The following is a 27,968-nucleotide window of genomic DNA, read 5'->3' as shown; positions in this document are numbered from 1 at the left end:
ACTTTCTGTATGTTTAGTAGAGATGGGGTTTCACCATGTTGGCCAGGTTGGTCTTAAACTCCTGACACCTCAGGTGATCCACCCACCTTGGCCTCCCAGAGGGCTAGGATTACAGGTGTGAACCACCACACCCGGCTGCTATGTTCTTTTTCTTGTTTATTTCTTTTCTGACACTAACTACTGTTTAATGAAGTTGTGGTGCCTGTTTTGCCTGTCTCACCTGTGTTAAAGGGAAATCATAACAAGGGACATCGGTCAGCTTTCAGGGGAGCCGTGTACCCCCGGGAACCAATGCAGCAGAGGGGCTCAAGGCAGAGAACAGTAAAAAGGCTTGGGGACAGCCACTCTGCTTGGCTGAAGATTCCCTTCCAGCATGAAAGACCTGGAGCAATGTCTTGTTTTGACATGAAGTCATTCCCTCAAACAGAGAGGAGGAAATGGCTTTTTTCTTTTCTTCCTTAGAAAGTTCTTTAAAATAAATTGGCCAGAAAAGATAAAAGCGTTTTTCTTTCTTTTCTTTTTTTTTTTTAATGGCAAGGTAAAAAGCTGGAAGAGTTTTGATGCCAAAGAAGCATACAGCCTAGAAAGTTAATGAAAACTGAATCAAAGACCTCTTATACAAGGATAAAAAGGCAGTAAAAGAAGACAAGTTCAATCCTTGAAATGCTATTCAGGAATGAAAGTGAGAAAAAAGGGGCCAGGTGCGATGGCTCACACCTGTAATCCCAGCACTTTGGGAGGCCAAGGCGGGTGGATCATGAGGTCATCCTGGCCAACATGGTGAAACCCCGTCTCTACTAAAAATACAAAAAAATTAGCTGGTGTGCCTGTAGTCCCAGCTACTCGAGAGGTTGAGACAGGAGAATCGCTTGAACCTGGGAGGTGGAGGTTGCAGTGAGCCGAGATCGCTCCACTGCACTCCAGCCTAGCGACAGAGTGAGACTTCGTCTCAAAAAAAAAAAGAAGTAAATTACTCAAGTCCCGACCCTAGAAATCTAAAGGATCTACACTTACACATTTCTTTCCTTTTTTTTTTTTTTTTTTTTGAGACGGAGTCTCGCTCTGTCATCCAGGCTGGAGTGTAGTGGCATGATCTTGGCTCACTGCAACCTCTGCCTCCCGGGTTCAAGCAATCTCCTACCTCAGCCTCTTGAGTAGCTGGGATTACAGGCATGCGCCACCACACCTGACTAATTTTGGACTTTTAGTAGAGACAGGGTTTCACCATGTTGTTCTGGCTGGTGTTGAACTCCTCAGGTGATCCACCCGCCTCGCCTTTCCAAAGTGCTGGGATTACAGGCGTGAGCCACTGCACCTGGCCTCCTGACAGTTTTAAAAGAAGGTCATGAAACAGCATGTGTCAATGACCTCATTTTTGTAAACCTACATATTACTAGAGGACGCCTAACAAGATACCAAAATGTTACCAGTGCTTCTCTCTGGGTGGCAGAGTTGTGGGTGCTGCTCCTCTTTCGTACTTGGCTGTGTGCCCCAGTGTTCTGCATTGAGAATGTGCATATTTATGACTGGGAACAGCACTCAATGTCAACAAAGCGGGGTCAACAATAAACCTAGAAAATTGGTTTCGGTGGGGGCTGAGACACTAATCGCTTATCAAACAAACAAGGATCTGGTTTAAAGGGATGAAAGTGGTATTTCATAAACTGCTACGTTCCAATGGATTCAAAGAAGGCTTTGCACATCCTTACCGGATCCTGTCCGCCCCACAATGCCAATCTTCTCTTTAGGTTTGATCGTGAAGGATACTTTCTTCAGGACGAGAGGGAGGTTTTCTCGGTACCTCATCTCTGCATTCTCGAAGGTCACCTCTCCCTCCTGGGGCCAGTCAGGGGAGGGAGCCTTGTTCTTAATTCTGGCAGGTGCTTCCAAGGAGAGAGTCTGGGGAGACAGGAGTGGCCGGTTCAGACTGACCACAGATTCTTGGGAAGCTGCAGGCTTTGTCACAGAGAAATAAAACCAGGACAACCATAGTAGCCACACCGAGGTAGCTGCCACCCTGTCACCTTGCTAGGAAAGAATCCCTTGGCAGTAAATGCTTATTATCACTAAACTAGACAGAGACAGAGCACAATGGCTACTAAGTGTTATGGCTACTAGCGGCAGCCTGGGGAGGGAAGTGGTGTTTGGACTACCTTTTGTCTCAAGGAATTCTTCCACAAAGCTGCCTTGGGGGCCAAGGGAAAACCGACACAGGCAGACACGAGGCCTTCCGCCACGCCACCATGGCAGTTTTTACTGAAATTCTTTGAGATAGGATTCTACCATTTGATAACCAATGGCTTAAATCCGGTGGAAGAAAACTAATATTTACTGAACATCTAATTGGATCCTGGCATTCTGGCACATCTTGGTCAATCCAGGAGACACAGACTCTAATTCTAATTTTGCCACTGTGTGACTTGGACAGATCACCACTTCTCCTGCATCGTAGTTTCTTATCTGCAAGTTGTGGAGACTGGATTAGATGATCTTGAGAATCTATTCCAGCTCAAAATGCTGTGATATAACTGCTTGGGTAATTTTTGTCATCAGCAATCGTATTTCATGATCTTTTAAAACTCTCTGGCGGCCGGGCGCGGTGGCTCAAGCCTGTAATCCCAGCACTTTGGGAGGCCGAGACGGGCGGATCACAAGGTCAGGAGATCGAGACCATCCTGGCTAACCTGGTGAAACCTCGTCTCTACTAAAAAATACAAAAAACTAGCCGGGCGAGGTGGCGGGCGCCTGTAGTCCCAGCTACTCAGGAGGCTGAGGCAGGAGAATAGCATAAACCCGGGAGGCGGAGGTTGCAGTGAGCTGAGATCTGGCCACTGCACTCCAGTCTGGGCGACAGAGCGAGACTCCGTCTCAAAAAAAAAAAAAACAAAACAAAACAAAACAAAAAAACTCTCTGGCAATTGTCCATGGAGTATATAGCCTTATGGGGGAAGTAAGGGTCAAAGACTGTAGCATTCTGGGGGCTTAAGCCTGAAGTCCAAAACTCCAAGCTGGAAGGACTCTGTGTTGGGACAGTCAGTGGGAGGGCAGGCCTCTGAAATGTGGCCGGTTTCAGCAGAGTCCACTTTGTACCACCACTGACCGTAATCCTGACCTCTCCAGCATGAGGCTCTCACCAACCCTAACATTTAACTCAAACACTGCACATATGTACATACACAGGTCATCTACATACCAGGACAGCGTGCAAAGAGGCTCATTTCTAAATATTAAAGAAGAGCTATTACTAGATACACTGGGCAGCCACCTGCCATCCTTTCTGAGAATAAGAAAGTTACTCATTTGTAAGCTTAAGAAATATTCCACCACTAAGGAGGTTCACTGTCAAAGCAAATCAGTGAAACACATCTCTATGAGAAAATTCAGTTTACATACACTCAGTTCCCAAGTGAAAGAGTAATTTTTCAGACCAGACACTATGGCTTCTATAATCCCAGCATTTTGGGAGGTGGAGGCAGAGGCAGATCGCTTGAGCCCAGGAGTTTGAGACCAGCCTGGGCAACGTGGCAAAACCCATCTCTACAAAAAATACAAAAATGAGCTGGGCCTAGCGGTGCATGCCTGTAGTTCCAGCTACTTAGGGGGCTGAGGTGGGAGGATCACTTGAGTCTGGGAGATAGAGGCTGGACTGAGCCGTATTCACGCCACTGCACTCAAGCCTGAGCGACAAAATAAGACCCTCTCTCAAAAAAAAAAAAAAAAAAAAAAGAAAAAAAGAAAAAAGTTAATTTTTCAAAACTATGTTTCAAAGTCAAGTGTTGGGAACTCAGAATATACTCTTCACATATAAACAATGACACAGATGCTTGTAAAGTCTCACAGCAGTTCAATAAAATAGATAACTCTTAAGAATTGAGTTCAATTTGAGAATCTAACTACTTACAATGCTGCTTCTTTATAAGCAAATTTGTCTAGTCTGCGGCCCTTGGGCTACACGTAGCCCAGGACAGCTTTGAATGTGGCCTAACACAAATGTGTAAACTTTCTTAACACATTATGAGACTTTTTTTGCAATTTTGTTTTTAAGCTCATCAGCTATCATCAGTATTATTTTATGTGTGGCCTAAGACAAGTCTTCTTCCAGTGTGACCCTGGGAAGCCAAATGATTGAACACCCCTTGATATGGTTTGGCTCTGTGTCCCCACCTAAATCTCATCTTGAATTGTATAATAATCCTCATGTGTCAGGGGAGGGGCCTGGTGGCAGATGACTGAATCGGGGGGCAGATTTCCCCCTTGCTGTTCTCATGATAATGAATTCTCAGGAGATCTGGTTGTTTGAAAGTGTGTAGCACTTCCACCTTCTCTCTCTCTCTCCTGCTTTGCCATGGGAAGATATGCTTGTTTCCCCTTCACATTTCGCTATGATTGTAAGTTTCCTGAGGCCTCCCAGCCATGCTTCCTGTTAAGCCTGCGGAACTGTGAGTGACTTAAACCTCTTTTCTTCATAAATTACCCAGTCTCAGGTAGTTCTTTATAGCAGTGTGAAATGGACTAAGACACCCCTGTAGGAAATTGCCTTGAGTTCCAATTAGGACAGCAGCAAGATGCCTGCCACCCACGGCGAGACAGAAGGGATTCCTGGGGAAAAGTGGGAAGAGCTGGATACTCTCAGTATCAATTAAATTTACTTGTTTGTAAGCTGGGAGAGCAGTTTAGAATTAGCTAGAGTTTTTCAAACTATAGAAGCCTGGGTCCTACCCCAATTCACTGCAACAGAATCCAGAGTTGAGGCCACGTTTGTCCTGTCAAAAGCTCAGGGATCCTGATGGCCATCCTGATTAAGAACAATTGGACTACAGTAAGAATTAAAACAATACATGGTTTTAAACAGTGCAAGGAAAATGCTCCATTAGTCAGTTAAGCTGAACTGACAAGATTCTGAACGTTCTGGAAGTTAGCCAATGAAGTTCTCAACTCGACATAAATTACAAATATACTTAGAAACTCTTATGGTAATCTCTTCCCTATTCCAAGCACGGTGGAGAGACTGCTGGAGATTCTGTGGGATTAGATACGCAGAGAACACAAGCCTCCTCCTTGTACACCCAGCTGAGGTAGCAAAGGGTAAACCGACTCCAGGAGGAGTCAGATCACGGTAAAAGGCCCACAGCAGTCTGACTCTGACCTTAATGTAGTGATTGATCCTCTCCACCGAGGTGAATCGAGCTTCTGTCTCGGATGCCAGTCTGACCGTAAACTGGAACAGCCCCGTTAACTGATAATGGAAAACAACAATCAAAGAGATAATTCATTTTCAATATGTGGCAGGCCAATGCTGGAGAACTTCCTTCATCTATAGGATCACTAAGAACTGAGCACATGCAGCAGCTGGTCTTAGGGACCTAGTCGTTCTCTTAGCTTTGAAGACATACCTGTTACCCCATCAACTGCAATGCTCAGTGAATGCGGGCAGTATTATGGTGCTGCTGGAACCACTTTCTTGTACCCAAAGGCTTTCTATTCATCTTTACATTTCAGTAACACATATCTGCAGCTGATTCACTTCCGGACTTCCTACTTGTATCTGAGCCCGTTTGTGGGAGTCACAACAAATGGAGATATCAACCTATGAGCAACTAGTAAGAATGCTTCCAGGAAAGTCAAATCAGATACATAATGCTGGCAAATGAGTGAATCTGGAGCCCCTGTGCTCCACAGACTGGGGAGTCTAAAAACAGTCTATATAACGCACTGTCTTCCCCAACCAATTGTCAAATAAATTGCAAAATGTGGCTGGACATCTTGGGGTATCTGTGAAGACATATATCTCTGGGGTTCCTTTTACTACTTACTTATTTTTATCTTTTCGACACAGAAAAATGTCAAACACACAAGAGTAGAAAGAGTAGTATAATGAACTCCCAGGTATCAAAACTCTACTGTAAAAATGATCAACTTAGAGCCAATATTGTTTCATCTGTATTCCCTTCCATTCCTACCCCCACCCCCCATATTATTTGGAAGCAAATCACAGATAGCTTATTTCATCCACAAATATTTCAGCTTGTACCTCTCTAAAATATAGACTCCTTAAAAACACAATTCCAATATCATTAGAGAGTAATAATAATTACTCAACATCTTAAAATATCTAGTCAGTGATCAAGTTCTCAACTATTCTCTGAGCTATTTGAAGACCCTCAATCATCCCTAGGGGCCAGAAGGGTTTATGTATATAACAGTATTGGGAAAATCAGGTCCCTGAAAAGAAAATGCATATAAGAAGCACATTGAGTCTATAATATTTCTTAGAAGCCTAGAAAGAGGCCAGAGATGAAAATGGTGGTGAACATAGAAACCCACAAGTAAGAAACTATTTTCAAGATCATATTTCTTTTTGAAGAAAATAGCAACTATTTCTTCCACACATGCAACAGAGTTCAATTCCTTTATTCCTGGATTCCACACTTACCTCTCTCCTATCCCTACCTGCCCCAGTCAAATCCAGATTGTTACTGTTAAATCAGACCACAAGCAACTCTAGGGGTCCAGAGGTGAAATAACGGCTCAGGGTGGAGCCTCCATCAATCATGCCTCTTTTACGTCAGCACAGGAAGGACTCAAACAAGCAAGGATGGCGCTCCTATCCCAGAGACTGACCTGGACAGCATAAGAGATGGCGAGACCCGCATAGGCTGGGGGAATCTGCCCATGCATGAGAACGATCATCAGCCCCGTGGTGGTGATGAGGGCGATGCTGATGAGGTCCAGCCGCACAGCCAGCCACCGCATCGCACACGTAAACAAGAAAAAAGGAGCCTGGTTGTCATCCAGCAGCTCCTGGTACCTGTGAGAAAGACAACACCTAATGAGCAAAGAAAGTACCACACAACCCCGCACACGGTCAAAGCTTCAGTGATCACAGGATGGAGGGCACATGTTTACATACGTCCTGTTGCTAACTAAGAGAATGCCCTGGAAACTCAAGGAGGGTATTCTAGGAATTCTGGAGGTATTCTGGGCCACATGCACAGGAGGACATTAAGTTTTTCTAATCTTAGTTACTCTTTAAAAAAAAAATCCTATTAAAGATGTTAGGGAAAAACATCTACCTCAGCACAGAGTAAGCATGGGAAAAGACTGAAAAAAGAGGCTTGTGTCACAGTTTAGAAAAATGTCTTAGCTGAGAGGGCATTTTCTGAAAGAAAGAAAGGTTACAAACTCCAACAGCAGAAATGGTTCAAGACCAGGGAAAAGAAACTCAGAGTGAATATGGGAACACCGTAAGTGTGTGCTCACACCACCACTGTGCAGAATGGCACTTGTTCCCCAGCTGTGGAGCCAAGCACCAGGAGAAGCGAGCTAAACCACAGCAAAAGGGACTCAGGCAACCTTGACTGCTACTGAAGGAGCATGGCATGGCCATCAGTAGGGGTCCCAGAGAGCAGACCAGACCCCTCTGAAGGCTCAGTGCACGATGTACAACTAGAACTCCAGAGCAGGAAGTTCTGCTGTGCAGATGTGCTTTGCTTTGAAAAATCACTTTTCCTCTTTCCAATAAAATGTGTAATCTTTAGAGAAAATTTAGAAAATGCAATAAAAATAGGAAGATGTAAAATTCCAATAATCTCATCACCTTGTTAAAACCAGAGTTGATATTCTGTTGCATTTCCTCCCAGCAGTTTTTTTCAATGCACTTACATTTACTGTGTGTAGGTATATACACATGTATGTATTTGGTACATTTCACTTTCCGCTTAAAGTTTAGGAATTATTTTTCTGAGTCATTTAACATTTTGAAAATATTTTTTTCTAAACGTTCTATTCTAAATTTTCTCTCTAAAAATAGTTACCTAACTTTTGCAATAGGCGACATATATACAGAATAGAAAATTTAAAAGTTACAAAAGGTTCATCAGGAAAAGTCAAGTCTGTCTCCTTCCCATCTTCCAGCTACCCAGTTCTCCCTTCCAGTGGCAACTAACAGGTTTTTAAAAATCCTTTCAGAGATATTCTAAATTTTTATTTTTATTTTTTTGAGACAGAGTCTCGCTCTTGTCGCCCAGGCTGGAGTGCAGTGGCGACGTCTGGTCTCACTGAAACCTCTGCCTCCCAGATTCAAGTGATTCTCCTGCCTCAGCCTCCCAAGGAGCTGGGATTACAGGCGCCTGCCACCACGCCTGGTTAATTTTTTTGTATTTTTGGTAAAGACAAGGTTCCACCATGTTGGCCAGGCTGGTCTCAAACTCCCGACCTCAGGTGATCCACCAACCTCAGCCTCCCAAAGTGCTGGGATTACAGGCGTGAGCCACTGTACCCAGTCTGATATTCATTCCCTATCAGTACCTATAGAGCTGCCTCATTCTTTTTAAGGGCCACATAGTACTCTGGATATACCATAGCTTATTCAACCTGTCTTATATTGAAGAACATTTAAGTTAGTTCCAATCTCTTATTAATACAAAGCTCCACAATGAAATGTATATAAGTTTCACAAATAAACAATACTCTATGCTTAAATAAAATCTACTCAAATGTCAATGACTACCTTTTACCACTTAAAAGAAAAAGCGAAACTCTATGAAATATAGCTTTTCAGGACCAAAGGTCAATAGACTCCTAATCTGTGGGGTTTTTTCTTTGTATTTTGTTTTGGGATGGGGTCCACTATATTGCCCAGGCTGGACTTGAACACCTGGGCTCAAGCCATCCTCCAGCGTCAGCCTCCTGAGTAGCTGACTATAGGCACGTGATACCACACGCGGCCAAATCTGTATTTTCGTTTTCTCACTTGCTCAGAAAGGAGTCCCACCAAACAATTGGATTTTAATCAGAGATTATTCCATTAAATCATGAATACCCTTGGTAATGAGCTTTATAATCCCCATCTCTGGCCTTGAAGAGCCTCCCAGACATGTATCAAATGCTGGGATGCTGACTCCCTTTTGAGGCCTGTAGCCCCCATCAGGACAAACCTGTGCAGAAACTCCTGCCCTTTATTGTAGGCGTGGATGGTGGCAAGGCCCTGTATGCTGGACGTGATGTGGGAGAGGAAAGGTGACTGCGTGATATTGTCCAGACGCTTCAGCTCCCGAATCAGGACCCTGGAGAGAGAATGAGCTCTGTGTCACAGCAGCTGCCCAGCAACTCAGGCTTCTCCGTGACCCCAGCAGACATGAATGCTTCCTATTTACCTGGAGACAATGTGCAGGACTGAAAAGAGGATGACGAGGGGCCCCACTGCCACAAGGAACCACGGGAAGACTCCTGCGATCATTCCCACGCAGAAGAACACCAGGATAACGTTCTGGATGAACATCTCAGCCTGGAATGGCAGCCGCACATCAACTGCAGAAACCAATAAAGCAGCAAGTGTCAGACAGTTTGGAAAAATGGAACTGAAAATGGAAAAAAACAAAAAGAGGTTCCACAAAATCTCTGTCTGAAGTTTGTGTTGTCTTTAAACAGTCTGATCAAAGAAAAATTTAGAAACCTGGATGTTCTGATTTTTTTTTTTTTTTTTTGGTCTCAAGAAAATCCTCTTACTCCACTCCTTTTCTTGGTTTGCTTCCTGCCCCATGGGTTTAAACATTTTCCCCCTTTACAAAGTAACATATGCTTGTTTTAAAAATTTGGAATATAAATATGTGAAGAAGAAAACAAAAACTATATTCTTACCAATACCAATGAACTGCCATTAACATTTAAGACATTTTTTGTCTTGCAAAATTTTTAAAGATACACAAAAGTTAAAGGAAGAGCACAGACCCTTCAACAGTTAATCAACTTTCATCTCTTTTTGGCTATCTCCCCACCACACCCCCTTTTTTCTTTTGGCTGAAGTATTTTCATGCAAATCCCAGATATGCTGCTATTATTTACTTTTTTTCTTTTTTCCATTCATGTGTGAGCACACATATGTGTGTTTAGCAGAAATGGGAACATGTTATGCATCAGTACGAATATCAGGGATAGTTCTGATTCCTTGTTACCTCTGGCCATGGGTTTACAATGGCCTATCAATGCCTGAAACACACTCCTTCTATGAAGGCAGCTATAGTGCAGCAATTAAAAACATTAGCTTTGGGGTCAAAAGATCTGGGCTCAATTTCCAGCTTTGTTACTTAATAGCTGTAGATCTTGGGCCAGTTCCTTGACCTTTCCAGATAGCAGCTTTCTCATGTATTCAAGGAGTGAAACAACACCCACGAGACAGGGCTGCTGCAGGGATTAAGATAACATGCATAAAACACTGAGCACGCTGCTTGCTGCACAGGAAGCCCTCCATCAATGTCAGGGGCTTTACTGTTACTCTGAACTGTGAGGGTACAGTATTTCAGTTCTGGTGCAGGCACAGCCCATACAACAGCCAGAAAACCTGCCAGGTTGTAGACATCCAGAAACCAATGCATTGCTTTAACATCTGTGTGTGTTTCAGAATCTCAGATGCGTCTGTCCAAAGCCTTTCTGCTAACTCAAACCACTGAATTTGTTTTCAGGTCAAACAAGACAGAAAACGCAGATGCAATGTTCCTGGTGAAAACACCAGCAGCTACCGTGCTCTCAGGATCTACAGACAGACAGATCTGCACATTTGGAGAATCATCTAGAAGGCTGGAAGCACAGTGAGCTCCAGAGCATTAAAAAAAAAAGGCTCAGTGAGAAATACCTTCATCCATGTCTTTGGAAAACCTGTTGAGAATCCTCCCTGTGGGGGTTGTGTCAAAAAACTTCATAGGGCTTCGAAGGATCCTTCGGAAAAGCTCATCATGCAGCCGGGAGGAAGCTCGCAGTGTGCCCTGAGGAGCAGAGCACAGAGTGGTCAGGGCCCAGGACGGCTCTGTTCCTACTGGTCCAAAGAACCGCTCCACAGCACATCCTCTCCCAAAGCGGGGAGGTGCGAGGGGTCAGGAGGGACAGGTGGCAAGTGAGAAAAGGCAAAGGCTAACGGAATATGAGTCATCTCAGCCAGGGCCATCCTGCTTAAGGGAGCTCTCCTACTCAGCATTAATTGAGGGATGCCACACCGAAGCCTGACCACAGGTCACCAGGGAGGAGGGCAGACACCACCCACCACTGCATACCTTGACAAAGACAACTCCTCGAATGGCTTTCAGGATCAGCATGACTGCCATGGAGAGGGCGTAGATGCTGGCATAGTACTGCATACGAGGATTGTCCTTCATGCTGTCACTCACCGAGGTCTCATTCCCTCGAGTCACAGTGGTGTTCTGTTTGGAGCCAAAGCTCTATGAGACAAGACTCCTAAAGACTGCCAAGAGCCCCTGCTCAGCGCCATTCTCAGCTCAAGGGCAGGGCAGGGTACAGGATAATGACCCTGAGACCTGGCCATGGCTTTGTCCACCTCTTTATCTTTTTTTTTTTTTTGAGACAGTGTCTCGCTCTGTCACCCAGGCTGGAGTGCAGAGGCGCAATCATGGCTCACTGCACCCTCTGCCTCCTAAGTTTAAGCAATTCTCATGCCTCAGCCTCCCAAGTACCTGGGATTACAGGTGTGCACCACCATGCCCAGCTAATTTTTGTATTTTTAGTACAGACGGGGGTTTGTCATGTTGGCCATGCTGGTCTCGAACTCCTAGCCCCAAGTAATCCGCCTGCCTCGGCCTCCCAAAGTGCTGGGATTACAGACATGAGCCACCACACCTAGCCCTCTTTCTCACCATTCTAATGTGATATGGTTAGGCTTTGCGTCACCACCCAAAGCTCATCTTGAATTGTAATCCCCAGGTGTTGAGGAAGGGACCTGGTGGGAGGTGACTGGATCATAGGGTGGTTTCCCCATGCTGTTCTCATCGTGACAGTGAGTTCTCACGAGACCTGACGGTTTTAGAAGTGTTTAAGATGTCCTCCTGCACACACATGCTCTCTTCTCTCTCTCCTGCCACCTTGTGAAGAAGGTGCCTGCTTCTCCTTTGCCTTCCACCATGATTGTAAGTTTCCTGGGGCCTCCCCAGTTATGTGGAACTGTGAGTCAATTAACCCTCTTTCCTTTATCAATTACCCACTCTTGGGTATTTCTTTATAGCAGTGCAAAAATGGACTAATATCTAATGGATGAGAGCAGATAGCCTGCAGGTGTCCTACTGACATGCCCTACTGCCCTGTGGGTTGCTCGGGTTTTTTTCTTTATGGTGAGGCTACATTAGGGACTCATCTTTTCATCCTGGAAAAATCTCTCTTCATGGTTTTTAAGTGAAAACTAGAACAGTTTCCCTAAGAATAGCCAGGGAATAGGGAGAAATAGCCACATTCTTAGACACAGAACTTTCCGATTTATGAGTAACCTTACCCCACTTCCTTGCTTGATCCAGTAACTCAGCCACCAGGTGCTGAAGGCAGTGCTGCCTACATTCAGCATGAAAAGGGCCATAATAACCAGGAATGCCAAGGGGCCTCCAGCAGCCTGGATGTAGACACCATATACTGACCAGGGCACTGAACCCTGCCCTTTCTCTTCCAGCTGCACGAGCTGTCCTAGGTAAGGAAAAAAGAAACATGGACTCAGAAGGGAAGAACTATTTCCACAAAACTAAGTCACCTGCAGAGCAGCAGAATCGGAGAGCCTGCAGCTTCACAGGGCTCTAGATTCAATTTCCTCTTTGTCAGAAGCATTCATTCATCTATTTAACATTTACTGAGCACCTACCATGAACCAGGCCCAGGACGAAGTCCAGGAGCAGTAAACAGGATGAAGACCAGGTCCCCACCCCTAGGGACCTGGCTGAGGAACCTACCACAGACTGGTAGGATAGGCAGATCAGTAATCACATAATTATAGTAAAATGTGCTCAATGTGATGATAAGAGCTATATGCAGGGCAGCATGGGAAACCCTGGGAGGTATACTTGACCTATTTGGCTTAGGTGGGGGTGGTTGGCAGACATGTTTCAGGTAATACTTTCTGTATTGCTTCTCAAAAGGTAACCCACAGGTGACCAGGTGGGGAGAGGAGAGATAGCAGGCAGAGAAAACAACATGAGCACAGGCACAGGGGTAGCAAAACACACAACCACAGTGATTCGGCACAGCTGGAACAGATGTGCACTTAAAGAGTGGCAAGAGATGAGGCCGACTAAGCAGGCTGTGGTCACAGAAGGCTTTGAATTTTGGCCCCACAAAGAACTTCTCAAGAGAAAGGGTGACAGGTTTGTCTGACTTCCGTTGGGCTAGGATGGACCTGGGATGGCCGATATTGCCAGAGCAGCTGGCTCTGGGAGCGAGCAGCCTCTTTCATGCCTCCCGTGTTCCACACAAAGAGCTTTTTCTATGTGTGCCCTATCAGGAAAAAGATCAGAAAATGTAGCTTTGAAAATGGAAGGTTACTGAAAGACTCTATGCAGAAAAGTTGGCTGTCTCATGGTTTTTGTTTTTTTGGTTTTTTGTTTTTGTTTTTTTGAGATGGAGTCTCGCTCTGTCACCCAGGCTGGAGTGCAGTGGCGTGATCTTGGCTCACTGAAACCTCCACCTTCCCAGGTTCAAGCAATTCTCCTGCCTCAGCCTCCCAAGTAGCTGGGATTACAGGTGCCTGCCACCACGCCTGGCTAATTTTTGTATTTTTAGTAGAGACAGGGTTTCACCATGTTGGCTAGGCTGGTCTTGAACCCCTGACCTCAGGCGATCCACCTGCCTCAGCCTCCTGAAGTGCTGGGATTACAGGAGTGAGCCACTGCACCGAGCTGGTCTCATGTTTTTAACTAGATCTCGCAGCTGACAGTGTGGAAGACAAGTTTAAAAGGAGGCAGCTGTAACACTGTATATACGAGATGATAAAGGCCTGAACTAGGGTTGTGGTGGTGGGATGGAGTTTTGGGAGTAAATTCAGTAGGACATAGTAACTGGCTGGCTGCTGGAGGACAGAAAAGGTTCAAATATATTCCTGAGGGTTTCCCTGGCGCAGTCAGATTCCTGACGCTAATATGAGAATACAGAGTGTAAACCAGCCAAGTATCTTGAGACGGGTCTCAATTTAAGAGTTAGTTTTGCCAAGGTTAAGGATCATGACCAGTGAAGCAGCCTCAGAAGGTCCTGAGAACAGGCCCAAGGCAGTTGGATTACAACTTGGTTTTATATTTTAGGGAGACATGAGACATCAATCAATGTAAGTGGGGTAATCATTGGTTTGATCCAGAAAGGTGGGGCAACATGGGGCAGGGAGGTGCAGCTTACAGGTCAAAGGTTAATTCAGATTTTTTTCTGATTGGCAATTGGTTGAAAGGGCTAAGCTCGGCCTAAAGAGTTGAAATTAGCTTGAGGTAAGTAAGTCAGGGAGTGGTGGGGGACAGGGTGTGGACGCCAAGGCTCTTGTCATGTAGATGAAGCCTCCCAGTAGCAGACTTCAGAGAGAATAGATGTGAATGTCTCCTATCAAAGGTGTCAGAACCTCTGGAGAGACCTAGTAAAGGAAAGAGATTCTCTACAGAATGCAGAATTTCCCCTTCAACAGACAGCTTTACAGGGACATTTCAAAATATGCATTTCTTCCAGGGCCCTGCTATCTGTCATGTGATGCTCTATTATTTTAACAGAGTCAGGTTGGAATTAGGTATCTTACAGCTACAAAGAGACTGTTCTGTCAGTCTTAGGATCTCTATATAAATGTTAAAGCATCTTAGGATCTCTGTATAAAAGTTAATGTTGGTCAGTTGTGTGCCTGAACTCTAAAGGCAGGGGAGTATAATAAGGCACATCCAACATTGTCTTGCCTTCATGGTCTGAACAGATTTTCAGGTTCCATTGGGTACCGTTGGCCTAGAGGAGAGTTTATTCAGTTAGTTACAGGGCACAGAATTTAATTTTTCATTTGCAAGAGAAACAGCTATACAGTAAGCTTTTCTCTGTTTTGTTTTTGAACTTTCATTTTAGATTTAGGGAGTACATCTGCAGAACTGTTACATGCAGATCTGTGTGTATATCACATCTGTTACATGCAGATCCATGTGTATATCACATCGGTTACATACAGATCCGTGTGTATATCAAATCAGTTACATGCTGGTCCGTGTGTAAATCACATCTGTTACATGCAGACCCGCGTGTAAATCATATCAGTTTCATGCAGATCCGTGTGTGTATCACATTTGTTACATACAGATCCGTGTACATATCACGTTACATGCAGATCCTTGTGTATATCACATCAGTTACATGCAGATCCGTGTGTATATCACATCTGTTACATGCAGATCCATGTGCATATCACGTTACATGCAGATTCGCGTGTATATCACATCGGTTACATGCATATCCGTGTGTATATCACATCTGTTACATGCAGATCCGTGTGCATATCACGTTACATGCAGATCCGTGTGTATATCACATCGGTTACATGCATATCCGTGTGTATATCACATCTGTTACATGCAGATCTGTGTGTATATCACATCGGTTACATGCATATCCGTGTGTATATCACATCTGTTACATGCAGATCCGTGTGCATATCACGTTACATGCAGATCCGTGTGTATATCACATCTGTTACATGCAGATCCGTGTGCATATCACGTTACATGCAGATCCGTGTGCGTATCACGTTACATGCAGATCCGTGTGTATATCACATCTGTTGCATGCAGATCCATGTGCATATCATGTTACATGCAGATCTGTGTGTATATCACATAAGTTTCATGCAGATCCATGTGTATATCACATTTGTTACATGCAGATCCGTGTGTAAATCACATCGGTTCCATGCAGATCTGTGTGTAAATCACATCGGTTTCATGCAGATCCGTGTGTACATCACATCGGTTTCATGCAGATCCATGTATCACATTTGTTACATGCAGATCTGTGTTTATATCACATCTGTTACATGCAGATCCATGTGTATATCACACCAGTTACATGCAGATCCGTGTGTAAATCACATCGGTTTCATGCAGATCCATGTATCACATTTGTTACATGCAGATCTGTGTGTCTATCACATCTGTTACATGCAGATCCGTGTGTATATCACATCAGTTACATGCAGATCCATGTGTATATCACACCAGTTACATGCAGATCCGTGTGTAAATCACATCGGTTTCATGCAGATCCATGTATCACATTTGTTACATGCAGATCTGTGTGTCTATCACATCTGTTACATGCAGATCCGTGTGTATATCACATCAGTTACATGCAGATCTATGTGTAAATCACATCGGTTTCATGCAGATCCATGTATCACATTTGTTACATGCAGATCTGTGTGTCTATCACATCTGTTACATGCAGATCCGTGTGTATATCACATCAGTTACATGCAGATCTGTGTGTATATCACATCAGTTACATGCAGATTCGTGTGTAAATCACATTGGTTACATGCAGATCCACGTGTATATCACACCAGTTTCATGCAGATCTGTGTGTATATCACATCTGTTACATGCAGATCTGTGTGTATGTTACATCTGTTACATGCAGATCTGTGTGCATATTGCGTGACGCTGAGGTCTGGGTTACTAATGATCCTCTCACCCAAGTACTAAGCATAGTATCTGGCTTTTCCCTCTTTACCCAAATAATGTTTACAAATCTTGGAATAAGCCTCCCTCACACATGCCTCGAGGACTTTAAGAGTTGTGAGTAGCCAGGTTAGTGACTATGTAGAGAAGAACAAATGTTTGCTAATGATATTCTGATTTTTACTGCCTATGGTAAAAACTAACAAATGTCTCAGCCTTCTGTGCTGTTTGTTTTTTGGGGTGTGTCAATAAGGTATCAGAAACCACATCTGAATTCAAAATCCCATACCTTTTAAAAAAAGAAATAAAAGAGGCAGTAAGTCAGAATGATCAACTCCCGATACCAAATATCTCCTGCAGTTTCCTTTTTTTTTCGTCAGGATCTCACCTGGCCCCCACGCTGGAGTGCAGTGGCTCATCTTGGCCTCCCAAGTAGGTGGGACTACAGGTATGCAACACTACGCTTGGCTAATTTTTATATTTTTTGTAGAGAAGTGGGGCTCGCCATGCTGTCCAGGCTGGTCCTGAACTCCTGGGCCCAAGCAATCTTCCCACCTCAGCCTCCCAAAGTACTGGGACTACAGGTGTAAGCCACCTATGCCTGACCTCCTGCAGTTTTAAGGATAAGGAAGTGGCAACAGGCCCTGTCTCCAAAGCAATGGCAAACCCAAGAAAGTCCCTGGGTTCAAAACAGTGAGGTGAGGAGGTGAAGTAACAGAGAGATTAAAACAAGACCACACATATCTACATCTCTACAGTAAACACACACACACACACACACATATATATAGTGTGTGTGTATTTAAATTGACATGCAACTTAAAATTCAAAGGTGAAAATGCCCACATTATTGCAAATAGCTTCCCTTAACTCTCAAGATTTGTTACTGTTGATAACATAAAGGGCTTAAGAAACAGGATCAAGGGCTCTGGACAGGAAACACCAAGTAGGAAAAACCCCTCTCTGTCACTCTTACTCATAATCCTGGTGCTATATTGTCAGGACAAGGTGATGAGTCTACTGTCCTAACACGGGCACTTCTGAGGACACGGGTATTCTTAGAGCCAGAACACCTCTGCTCTGGTTGGGACTTTCCATGAGCTGAGGTGAATCACTGGATGGAAGGGTGAACCTGTACCGACCATTCGATTTTTCCTTACTCAGGATGACTCAGTTCTAATTACCTAAACCTGACCCCATCCTGCACAGGAGGAGAAGGCATGGGTCTGAAGGTGACTCTTACTGCCCTGGTCTGTTTAAGCAAACAGAAGGTGCCTCGTGGTCTCCCAGTATTATATAAGAACTTTGTTTTCCAGAACTGTAAGACCAGGTATTTCTATTGTACACATACTGCTATCAAACATCATGGATTACTTACCACACAAGTAATTTCTGATAAACTTTGATGACAAATCTAAAAATTTCAAAAAAGCCATTACCTTCCTCTGGCTTTACTGCTTTCTCCTTCTTTACTGATCCTGTTTTAGGACCCTTGTCTTGTGACTTCTTCTGTGAACCACTGGTTTCCTTTTTTGAGTTGATCTAATAATATTAAAAAAAAAAAAAGTCTCCAGTCACGTTAGCCATCCAGATGAATGTCCACAGGATACACATTAGGAAATCATCAATCAAGCTGCTATTACTGAAGAAAGATACATCCAACTTTTTAAAAGGGTCACCTATACTCATTTCTTGTACTTCCTCATCTCCTTAAATTTTTAAGATTTAAAATTTAGTCCGCTGACATTTGCTCTCCCCAGCCACTAAACTCCACACACAGTAACTTTTATATTCTGTTCTTGTCCATTCCAAGTTGTTCAAAGTATTAGGGGCGGGGTCTTAGGGATGGGGTCATTTCTATTCCTACTATCTCTGAGCCCCCACATCACTAAATCAAATATATAGATCTGATCATTTCCAACCGCTACCACACGATAAACATAAGCTTTTCTGCCTGGTTCTGTAGGACCTCCATATTCTGGCCCTACCCTAATCCTGCAAGCTCCTCTCCCATCTCACTGGTGTCCACGGCCCCTACTCTCAAGCCACACTGGACTTCACACCATTCTTTACACCACATTGTAATTTCCCGTTTCTCTACCTTTGTCCACACTTGTTCCTCCACTTGGAATGCCCCTCCCCTTCTCCCAATCACAGTCACAGTTGTCCCCATTCAGAGAGATTCAAGTCTTCCATTCTTCATGAGGCAACACTCCCTGGAAAGCTCACCCTCCCATTTGCCCTTAGCACTCCATTAGTGCTATACATGTGATATGGTGTTCTAAGCCACATTTGTAAGTGCTTGTAAGAGCATAAACACATTGGTCTTCCCTAGAACACTGTGAGTCCCTCTAGGACAGAGATGATGTCTCTCACATGGTGACAACCTACACAGGCCCTACCCCTGAGAACTGCCTGTAACAGGGCACACAGGAACTCAATATTAACAGCCTCAGGTTCTACCTGAGACAACAGAAACTACTTAGTGCTCCCCTTTCCAAGTTTCTCTTATGTCTTTTTTTGTTTTTTTTTTCTTGAGATGGGATCGCTCTCTGAGCAGTCTCAGCTCACTGCAACCTCCGCCTCCTGGGTTCAAGTGATTCTCCTGCCTCACCCTCCCAAGTAGCTGGGATTACAGGTGCCCGCCATCACGCCCAGCTAATTTTTGTATTTTTTTTTTTTGTAAAGACAGGGTTTCTCCATGTGCATTGCTCAAGCTGGTGTCATATTCGTGGGATCAAGCAATCTGTCCACCTCAGCCTCCAAAAATGCTGGGATTATAGGCAAGAGTCACAGCGCCCAATCTGAGTGCTTTTAAATGTACGCAATATTTAATTTCCCTACCTTGGCACTTTATTCACTTGTTTATTTAAAAAGAGCTTCATAATGCTTCAATCAGGGGGATGGAGCTTATGAAACTGTGACTGAACAGCAGCACACATCTTCTCTGCCCTCACTGAGCCCATATCCTTCTCCCTGCCATTGTCATATTAGTAAGTTCTTAGTGACAGAAGACCTCAACTCACCAGCCCCACAATCCTGCTCTCCTAGAGCAGAATCAGTATGTGAACTAAGGCATAGCAATCTGTTCACCAGAAAACAGAGCCCCTGCCAATAAGACACAGACACTGGATTCAGCTGAGATCTCTCCATCATTCACTCCAGCTGTGTTTCCCTTGCAGCGAGAGAACGGGACACATGCAAACACCATCAGATCTTACCTCAACTGGCGGTGTATCTCCCAGCAACAGGTTATTAAAAATGGTAGCATAGTCACCATTTAAATTCATCAGTTCCTCATGGGTGCCTCTTTCCGTAATACAACCCTCTTTCATGAAGATCACTTCGTCACAATCAACCAGGTACTGAAGGCAAAGGCAGAGACAATACAATACGCTATTTGTGCAAATGCATTCAAACATCCATACCTTAGTTCAGTAGTTCTCTACAGGAGGCGAGTTAACCTCCCAGAAGACATTTGGCAGTATCTCGAGACGTTTTTTTTTTTGAGACAGAGTCTTGCTCTGTACCTCAGGCTGGAGCGCAGTGGCGCAATCTCCATTCACTGCAACCTCTGCCTCCTGGGTTCAAGCGATTCTCCTGCCTCGGCATGCACCACCATGCCTGCCTAATTTTTTGTATTTTTAGTAGAGACGGCATTTTGCCATGCAGGTAATTCACCCGTCTTGGCCTCCCAAAGTGCTGGGATTACAGGTCTGAGCCACCGTGCCCAGCTGGACACATTTTTGGTTGTCACAACTTGGGGGAGAGGTACACAGATGCTCCTCAATTTACAATGGGCTTACATCCTGATAAACCCAAAGTAAACTGAAAATATCAGAGCTTAGCCTAGCCTACCTTAAACATGCCCAGAACTCTTACATTAGCTTAGAGTTGGGCAAAATCATCTAACACAAAGCCTATTTTATAATAAAGTGTTCAATATCTCATGTAATTTTTTTCAATACTACGCTGAAAGTGAAAAACAGAATGGTTGTATGGGAACCATCATAAAGTCAAAAAACTGTAAGTTGAACTATAAGCCAGCGACCGTCTGTACTGGTATCTAGCGGCTAGAGGCCAGGGGTGCACAAAGCAGCCCCGCACAACAATGGACTATCTGGTCCAAAATGTCAGTGGTGCCAACATTGAGAACCCCACTTTAGTGTATTGTGCCTCGTGACATAGTATAAGGAGCAGTTTCTCCAGTTTTTCTTTTTCTTTTTTTTTTTTTTTGAGATGGAGTCTCGCTCTTGTGGCCCGGCTGGAGTACAATGGTGCAGTCTCAGCTCACTGTAACCTCCACCTCCTGGGTTCAAGGGATTCTCCTGCCTCGGCCTCCTGAGTAGCTGGGATTGCAGGCATGTGCCACCACACCGGGATAATTTTTGTATTTTTAGTAGAGATGGGGTTTCACCAGTTGGTCTTGAACTCCTGACCTCAGGTGATCCGCCAGCCTTGGCCTTCCAAAGTGCAGGAATTACAGGCGTGAGCCACCACGCCTGGCCGAGTTCCTCCAGTTTTTCACATGAATCTGCTGATGGTGCCATATGAGCCCTGCATTAAATTTACACCCTTTCACTGCACTCACAAATACACAAAATTATGACTGTCTTTGGCAGAATGGAGGGTTTGCCCCCCAAACGTGACAACATATGTGAACCAGATGGCAACATCTTTGAGCTGCTCTCCAAAGTGGCTACTTATCATGGAATGACAGAGGGAGAAAAGCTTGTTTTCCCAAAACAGTTCCCACTTGCATAGAGATGTTAACACAATGCTTTCCAAACTATCTTATACTCAAACTCCATTTTTGGCCCGCTCCTCTCAGCCCTTTTGCTTGCTGATCTATATGCAGAAGCTGATATGCTCCAAGGATCTCTGATTTAGATGGCCATCTGTTACACTGGTACAGTGAGCTTTATTGGTACAGGGGGCTAATTTGCCAAGAAAATGAAACCTTGATTCCAGGAATTTCTAGTTATAACACAAGGATACCTGGAGCAAACCTACCTCCCTGTTTTTGATTTCCCAAAGTCAGGCAGGCAGCCGAGAGAAGAAAGCACCATACCTGTAACTGGTGGGTAACAAACAGAACTGTCTTGGACTTGAGATGTTTCCGGATAGCACTATTGAAGATGTGGTTGCCCACATGGGCATCTAAGGCACTGAGGGGGTCGTCCAGGATGTAGATGCTCCTGTCACTATACAAGGCCCGGGCAAGGCTGATCCTCTGGCGCTGCCCACCGCTCAGGTTGGCTCCTCGCTCTCCAATCTACAAGAGCCCAGAAGTGTGGTGAAGCCTCCAGCGCAAGTCAGTCCAGAACAGCGCGTAGGGGTCACCCAGTCACTTCTCTTCTTTCCCACCCAGACCAGCTCCTTCTCTCAATTCCCCGCAGATGAACTGCCACGCTGATCCTTCCAGGAAGTGGGGGAGTTTGCCCAGATGCCTGTTCCTCTACCACTGCCATCTGGGTACCAATCAATCTTACATCTGGTCTTGCCACTCCACCCGGATGCCCCCTCTCCAATCCATTCTCCACATGGCAGGAAGAGCTTTCCAGAACACAAAGCTGACCATCTCCCACCCCTGCTTAAAATTCTTCAAGAGCCCCAAAGGATAAACCCCGACTATCCAAACATGGCATACAAACCAGACCCTTTGCCACCCAGTTCCCCAGCAATTCTCAGCCTCCAGTGCACAATCCCCCTTCCACACCCTGGGACCTAAGCCATTTGAAATTATGTGTATATTATGAACACGACAATGTCATGTGCTTGCCTCTACTTTGTCTGCTCAGTTCTGGCATCATCTCCTCTGAAATCTCCCCTAACCTCCTTCCCGCTAGTACCCCAAAGAGATGGGGCTCTTTTCCATCAGATTATTTTGTGCCTGTTTGTTTGGGTATCTCATCCTCTTAACTGTACACTTCTTTACATGCAGATTATTGTCTTATTCCTTTATATTCTTAGTGCCAAACAGTGTCTGCACATGTCACTGGCACATAATAAGCACCTAATAAATGTTACTAAATGATCAAATGAATGAATCAGTTGTCAAATATTCAATTAATTCAGAGGTTTTCAAACTGGACGTTGCATCAGAATTACCTGCAGGGTTTGTTAAAACAGACCTTTGCGCTCCACCCCTAGAGTTTCTGATTCAGTAGGTCTGGAGAACAGCCTAAGAATTTGTGTTTCTAACAAGTTCCCAGGTGATGCTGATGCTGATGCTGCTGATCTGGGGACATGGATTTAAGGATCTCTAAAGTAATTAAACCATTCACCAAATCTGGTTTGAGGGATTTAACTGAAGTCAGCTAAATAAAGGTGCCAATCCCAGAGACCTTCAGGGCAATTCATGGGAGACAAGTTTTAACATTGAAGAGCACAAATTAGTTCCAAAGACACGCCTCTGGAAACCGCTGCAGGACAGACACCCAGAGAAATGTGGATTTGTTCTAAGGGCTCTTTCTAATAGAAAAGGGCTCTCTACAAACTATCTGAGTTAAGGAGATTGACAAAATCAAGTTCAAGGAAGAAGCTCAACATGCACACGCTTACTTGTAGTTTTAAAAATATCTGGATAGAGTAAAAAACAACTCTGAGTCAACAACGGGATTTTGTTTAAAATCCCCAAGACATAGAAAATGCTTACCACCTTAAAACAAGCAGTGTTAACATCCCTGCCCTAACAGATGCTTTCCTAACACAAAGGCCTAATGACAGCCTAACCCCCTGTGAGGCTCTTCTCCCAAGTACTTCAGATGCACTCCCAGGAGCAGCTCTGGCCCAGCTCCACCACTCTGCTAAATGCCTGGTCAGGGGCAGAAGGCCTGTACCTCCGTCAGGTCGCTGCTGGGAAGAATGGCCAGGTCAGGCCTCAGGCAGCAGCTGTTCAGCACAGAATTGTACCTGGAGGACACAAAGAGACAGCGTCAGGGACACGGTGGGAGCTGCTGACTAGGGCTGCCTTGCATCTCACACGGCCAAGATGGAAAGCATGACAGAGGCCAAACATTCCTTGCCTTTCTTCATCATATTCCTTCCCAAACAGGATGTTGTCTCTCAGAGTAGCATTGAGGATCCAGGCCTGCTGGGCCACATAAGCAAAGGTTCCACTGATGGCAATGCTGCCCTCTAGAAGTGTCATCTAGGGAGACAGACATCATCCAATGACATCATAACTCAAAACCATCACCTCATGCCAAAAGAACTCCCACCTTCCACAGTGGAATCTAGCTCTGGTAATTTCCCTGGATGCTTTTTGGACCCAAATCCAGATCCCACCTTTATTCCAAAGAGAGCTACAGAAGCAAAAAAAATCAAAGTTCTCCTTGTTTATGTGTGACGGGAGCCCAGCATAACCCGTAACTTGAAGGAGCAAACACTTCCCTCTGCAGCCATTTGCTGTGTGCAAACTGTTTAAATTAGGAAAAGCACAAGCAAGAGGTTCTTGCAGAATTCTCCTGGAGAGGATGCTGTAGGGGTTTCCAGCTAATCCCTGCCTCAACATGGGGGTAGGCCAACTCATCCACGGCAATTATCTAGGATGCTGGCTAGACCAGTTGCTTCTATAAAATGAGGACCAAGGGGGAAAAAAAGTCCAGGTTAGACATCACCTAGTATTTATAATATTTACAGAGTGTCCATTTACCAATGATGGACCCTCCCTGCCCACAAGCAGTGATGAGCCATGTGCTTTGAATTTTGTGTTCAGTTGCAATGGTTGATATGAATTGACTTATCCATTTTACCCTCTTCCGTGATTTCTTTCGTTTGAGACTGATAGTAGACATTTGTCTTGGTTTAGGGATGCTACAGCTTTGAAGCAAAGTTTCACTAACCAGCCTGTGCAGTACTTGTTCATATAAGCTGGTCTTCTCAAACACCCTCACACAGCGTGTACACACACAGGTGTACCTACATACACCACAAACTAGTAGCACTCTGATGTGTACTTCAAAGGGTTCAGAAGCCCTCAGAGGGTCTACTGTGGAAAGCTGGCACTTCTGACTGCTGCACAAACACCCCACACTGCAGCACTATCAATGGAGGTAAACTACAGTTAAAGTAGGGCTGACCAGCACAACCCGTTTCCCTGCCAGAGACAGGGCTGCCAGGATTTGTCCAGAAGCAAAGCCTGACTTGGTTTTCAACCTAAGCACTGCCTAATCAACCCTGGAAAACGGAGCACATTGGTAGATGGCAGAGCAGCACTTACGAATTGACCTTTTCTTTCCTGCTCCCACTCCCCCCATCTCTGTCTTTCCTCACTGGCCCTCCAAATCTGGTTGGTCATCAGAAATCACCTAGGAAGTCTGATGCTTTTTACAAGACCAAAGGCTGGGCCCCACCACTGGAGAGTGTCATAAAGCAGAAGGTGTGGCCCTGCCCGCCATGATCTGAACTCAGATGGCCCCAGGCACCACCACCCTCAAAGAGGACCACAACTCACCAACTGTGACAGTTGATGCCAAACAAGACAAGAAAGCACGAGACTACAAAAGCATATCCATCAGGAAGTAGAGATAATCGTAAGTTTACGCTCATCTCAACCATCTAAGTCAAGTTAATTTAATTCTAGTTTAAAAGCATGTGGGCGCCTTGTTTTTTTTGTTTGTTTTTTTCTGGATTATTTGGTTCTAAAACACAGCAATGATAGTGTGTCTCAGCGGCATGACTCCAGCCCCATCCTGTCCCTCACTCTCAGTACTGGCCACGGTGTGCTGGGCCCCGCATGCTGTTCACTCCCTGCCTGGAGATGTGCTTGTGTGTCCTCAAGGCCTTGCTCCCCACTGGACCATGAACTCCCCAAGGGCATGACTCTTTCAGGGATTAGGCAGAAAACAGAGGGGCTTTGCTTCTAGATCAAACCCTGACAGTCCTGTCTGACAGACAGGCTGGGAGTGCTGTCAGCCCTGCTTCTTTATAGGTTAACTCTGTTGGCAGCACTGCAGTGTAGGGTGTCTGTTCATCTCTTATCTCTGCCATTTTCAACACACAGGCATACCTGTGGCATTCAATAGATACACGCTGAATGAAAGAAGGCATGAAACCAAATGGCTCCAGCTGAGGCAACAGTCAGTCATCCATCAGGCGCCCACCAAGCCTCCCTCCAGGCAGAAGGCTATGAAGGGGTGGAACTGGGGGGAATTGGGGGAGTACAATGCAGGCTGAGGGTTCATTTGTTTCCACCTTTCCTGACTCTCTTCAGGAAATTTGTTCATTTTTTCCTGAGACTCTTGTGAATCAGACAAAGAAGCAGAAAAGGACAATAACAAAAATCTTACCTGGCCTAAAATGGCTGAAATGAGAGAGGTTTTTCCACTTCCTACACTGCCGCAGATTCCAACCAGTTTCCCCTGGACAAGGTACACAGAGAGGAGGGTCATTGAGATACTACTGACCACTCATCTCGAAGGACTTGAGGAAAAAACACATTAACTGTAGTCTACGCATATAAAACTGTCACCCTGATAACTCAGCAGGCCACTTACCTGCTTTCTCACTCATTAGCTGCCTATCTCATGGGTTTCTGCGGAGACACCTGAGATAACAGGAATGGAAGCCCTTTGGGGAAAGTAAACACGCCACCCACTCCAGTATCCCACCATCATTCTCACATTCCAGCAGCCCACCATCATTCTCGCACTCCGGGCCAGACTGGTCTCAAACTCCTGGCCTCAAATGATCCGCCCGCCTTGGCCTCCCAAAGTGCTGGGATTACAGGCATGAGCCACCGCACCTGGCCACCCATATTCTTTATTTACTTGTTTTTGTTGTTTTCCAGAAGAGAGGGGAGGACTCTTAAAAAATCATTTTATTATGATTTTTCTCTAAGGTGTATACATCGTGTATTTTCAATAAAAACCATGGACACTGTTGCTTCCATTTTTCTGCAAAACATTTCCAAAAATCTGAGGACTATTTATATCAACAATCCCACACAAAAGTAGAAAACCAAGTCTATGACTAAATGAGTATCCTTAGGCAAGATACAGAGTTCTCAAAGTCGCGTTGAAAGTTTTCAAGGGACAGACAGATGACTTCAAAAGGGTCACTTGTTTACAGCCCTGTGCTGGTTCAAGCATCCCCAGGAAGGAAGGGAGAGTAGTGGTATGGACGGAGCATGGATTCTGGAGGCAGATGGGTCTTTATCTGAATCCCAATTTCACCAGCACTTGCTAACAGTGTGATCTAGGCCCCGTGACTTAACCTAATACTGTGTCTGTCTCCTTCTTTGGACTCTGAGCACCTTGAGGAAAGGCAGTATCCTCGTAAAACTAAGTACAGTGTCTGATAGTTGAACAAATAGTTTTTGACGTGGTCCAGGAGTACTGAATGGTTTACTGCCTGGTGGCAACAAGGAGGTCAACTTACAGGTTCAACCTCTGCTCAGGCCAGTTAGGTGAGAAAAATGCTATTCTGATGATTAAATGAAGACTAATTTAGAGACACCAAAAATGAGAAAAATGCCTGGTGCACAGAAGACACTTGGCAAACATCACCTCCCCTTCCCTTCCCTAAAAAGAAGGCCCAGGGAGAATTAAGGGATTTCTCTTCAAATGGCTAAAGGTCTCCCATGTGTCTGTGGGCTCTGAAGGGCAGAATGAGGGTCAACATACAAAGTAAAAGAATACATTTTAGCTGCACGTGTGGAATCATTTTCTAATAGAGCTGATTAGCAATGTATTAGAGCTGCCTCAATAATCAAGCTAATAGTTACTAAATAAAAAGCCTGTTAGGCGTTAATTGAAGTAAGGCCAGGTGTAGTGGCTCACGCCTGTAATCCCTGCACTTTGAAAGGTTGAGGCAGGCGGACTACCTGAGGTCAGGAGTTCGAGACAAGCCTGGCCAACATGGTGAAACCCTGTCTCTACTAAAAATACAAAAATTAACCAGGCACAGTGGCACATGCCTACAATCCTAGCTACTCGGGAGGCTGAGGCAGGAGAATCACTTAAACCCGGGAGGCAGAGGTTGCAGTGAGGCGAGATCATGCTACTGCACTCTAGCCTGGGCGACAGAGGCAGACTCCATCTCAAAAAAAAAAAAGAGTTAACTGACGTAAAGAAACTGACTTGCATGCCCTTCAATGACACTAATAGTTTCAAGTGGTGTCACTAAAGACTGTCTTCCCTTCTTGCTCATAGTTTTCAAAAGCTGGAAGCTTTTTGTTCTCTTCTCAGTCTAGTTCTGGATCGGCTTACCATGCCTCTGGTCAGTTGCTGATTTTGATAAACACTGCATTCAAACCTCCTCCTCCCTACTTCCAGTTACATGGACAAACACTTCTTACCACCTCCCACCAGCAACCTTGATCTAAGACATCCTCATCTTTCTCCTGGTTACTGTGGTAACAGAGCCTTGACTGTTCTCCTTGCTTCTTTGTCTCCCCCTGCAGCAACCAGAATGATCCTCTTCATACATAAGTCTGATCATGTCATTCTGCTGTGAATCCTCCAAAGGCTCCTCTTCCCGCTTGGAGTAAAGTCGAAGTCTCACCAGAGGCTCTGGCAG

The 27,968-nt window shown here is 44.8% G+C and overlaps 1 protein-coding gene across 5 annotated transcripts in view; it reads right to left on the bottom strand.

Moving 5' to 3' along the window:
• Positions 1-27,968, bottom strand: part of ABCC5 (ATP binding cassette subfamily C member 5) — a 95,457-nt gene that overhangs the window by 20,847 nt on the left and 46,642 nt on the right. For 4 of the 5 annotated variants that reach the window (XM_007971941.3, XM_007971940.3, XM_073023413.1 and 1 more), the window contains 14 exons: positions 25,739-25,810; positions 23,474-23,598; positions 23,288-23,360; positions 21,517-21,720; positions 19,667-19,810; positions 17,885-17,987; positions 12,272-12,456; positions 11,046-11,192; positions 10,631-10,760; positions 9,156-9,309; positions 8,937-9,065; positions 6,622-6,808; positions 5,147-5,236; positions 1,710-1,899 (listed from right to left, as the gene is read on the bottom strand). In XM_007971941.3, the coding sequence (XP_007970132.1) occupies positions 1,710-1,899; positions 5,147-5,236; positions 6,622-6,808; positions 8,937-9,065; positions 9,156-9,309; positions 10,631-10,760; positions 11,046-11,192; positions 12,272-12,456; positions 17,885-17,987; positions 19,667-19,810; positions 21,517-21,720; positions 23,288-23,360; positions 23,474-23,598; positions 25,739-25,810 (1,933 nt within the window). Of the gene's footprint in view, positions 1-1,709; positions 1,900-4,719; positions 4,796-5,146; positions 5,237-6,621; positions 6,809-8,936; positions 9,066-9,155; positions 9,310-10,630; positions 10,761-11,045; positions 11,193-12,271; positions 12,457-17,884; positions 17,988-19,666; positions 19,811-21,516; positions 21,721-23,287; positions 23,361-23,473; positions 23,599-25,738; positions 25,811-27,968 lie in introns of those variants that run through there. The other variant, XR_012095542.1, reaches the window with a different exon arrangement.

This window comes from Chlorocebus sabaeus, chromosome 15, assembly GCF_047675955.1.
Source record: "Chlorocebus sabaeus isolate Y175 chromosome 15, mChlSab1.0.hap1, whole genome shotgun sequence".
In the NCBI taxonomy this organism is placed as follows: domain Eukaryota; kingdom Metazoa; phylum Chordata; class Mammalia; order Primates; family Cercopithecidae; genus Chlorocebus; species Chlorocebus sabaeus.
This window is presented reverse-complemented; position numbering and strand designations above follow the sequence as displayed.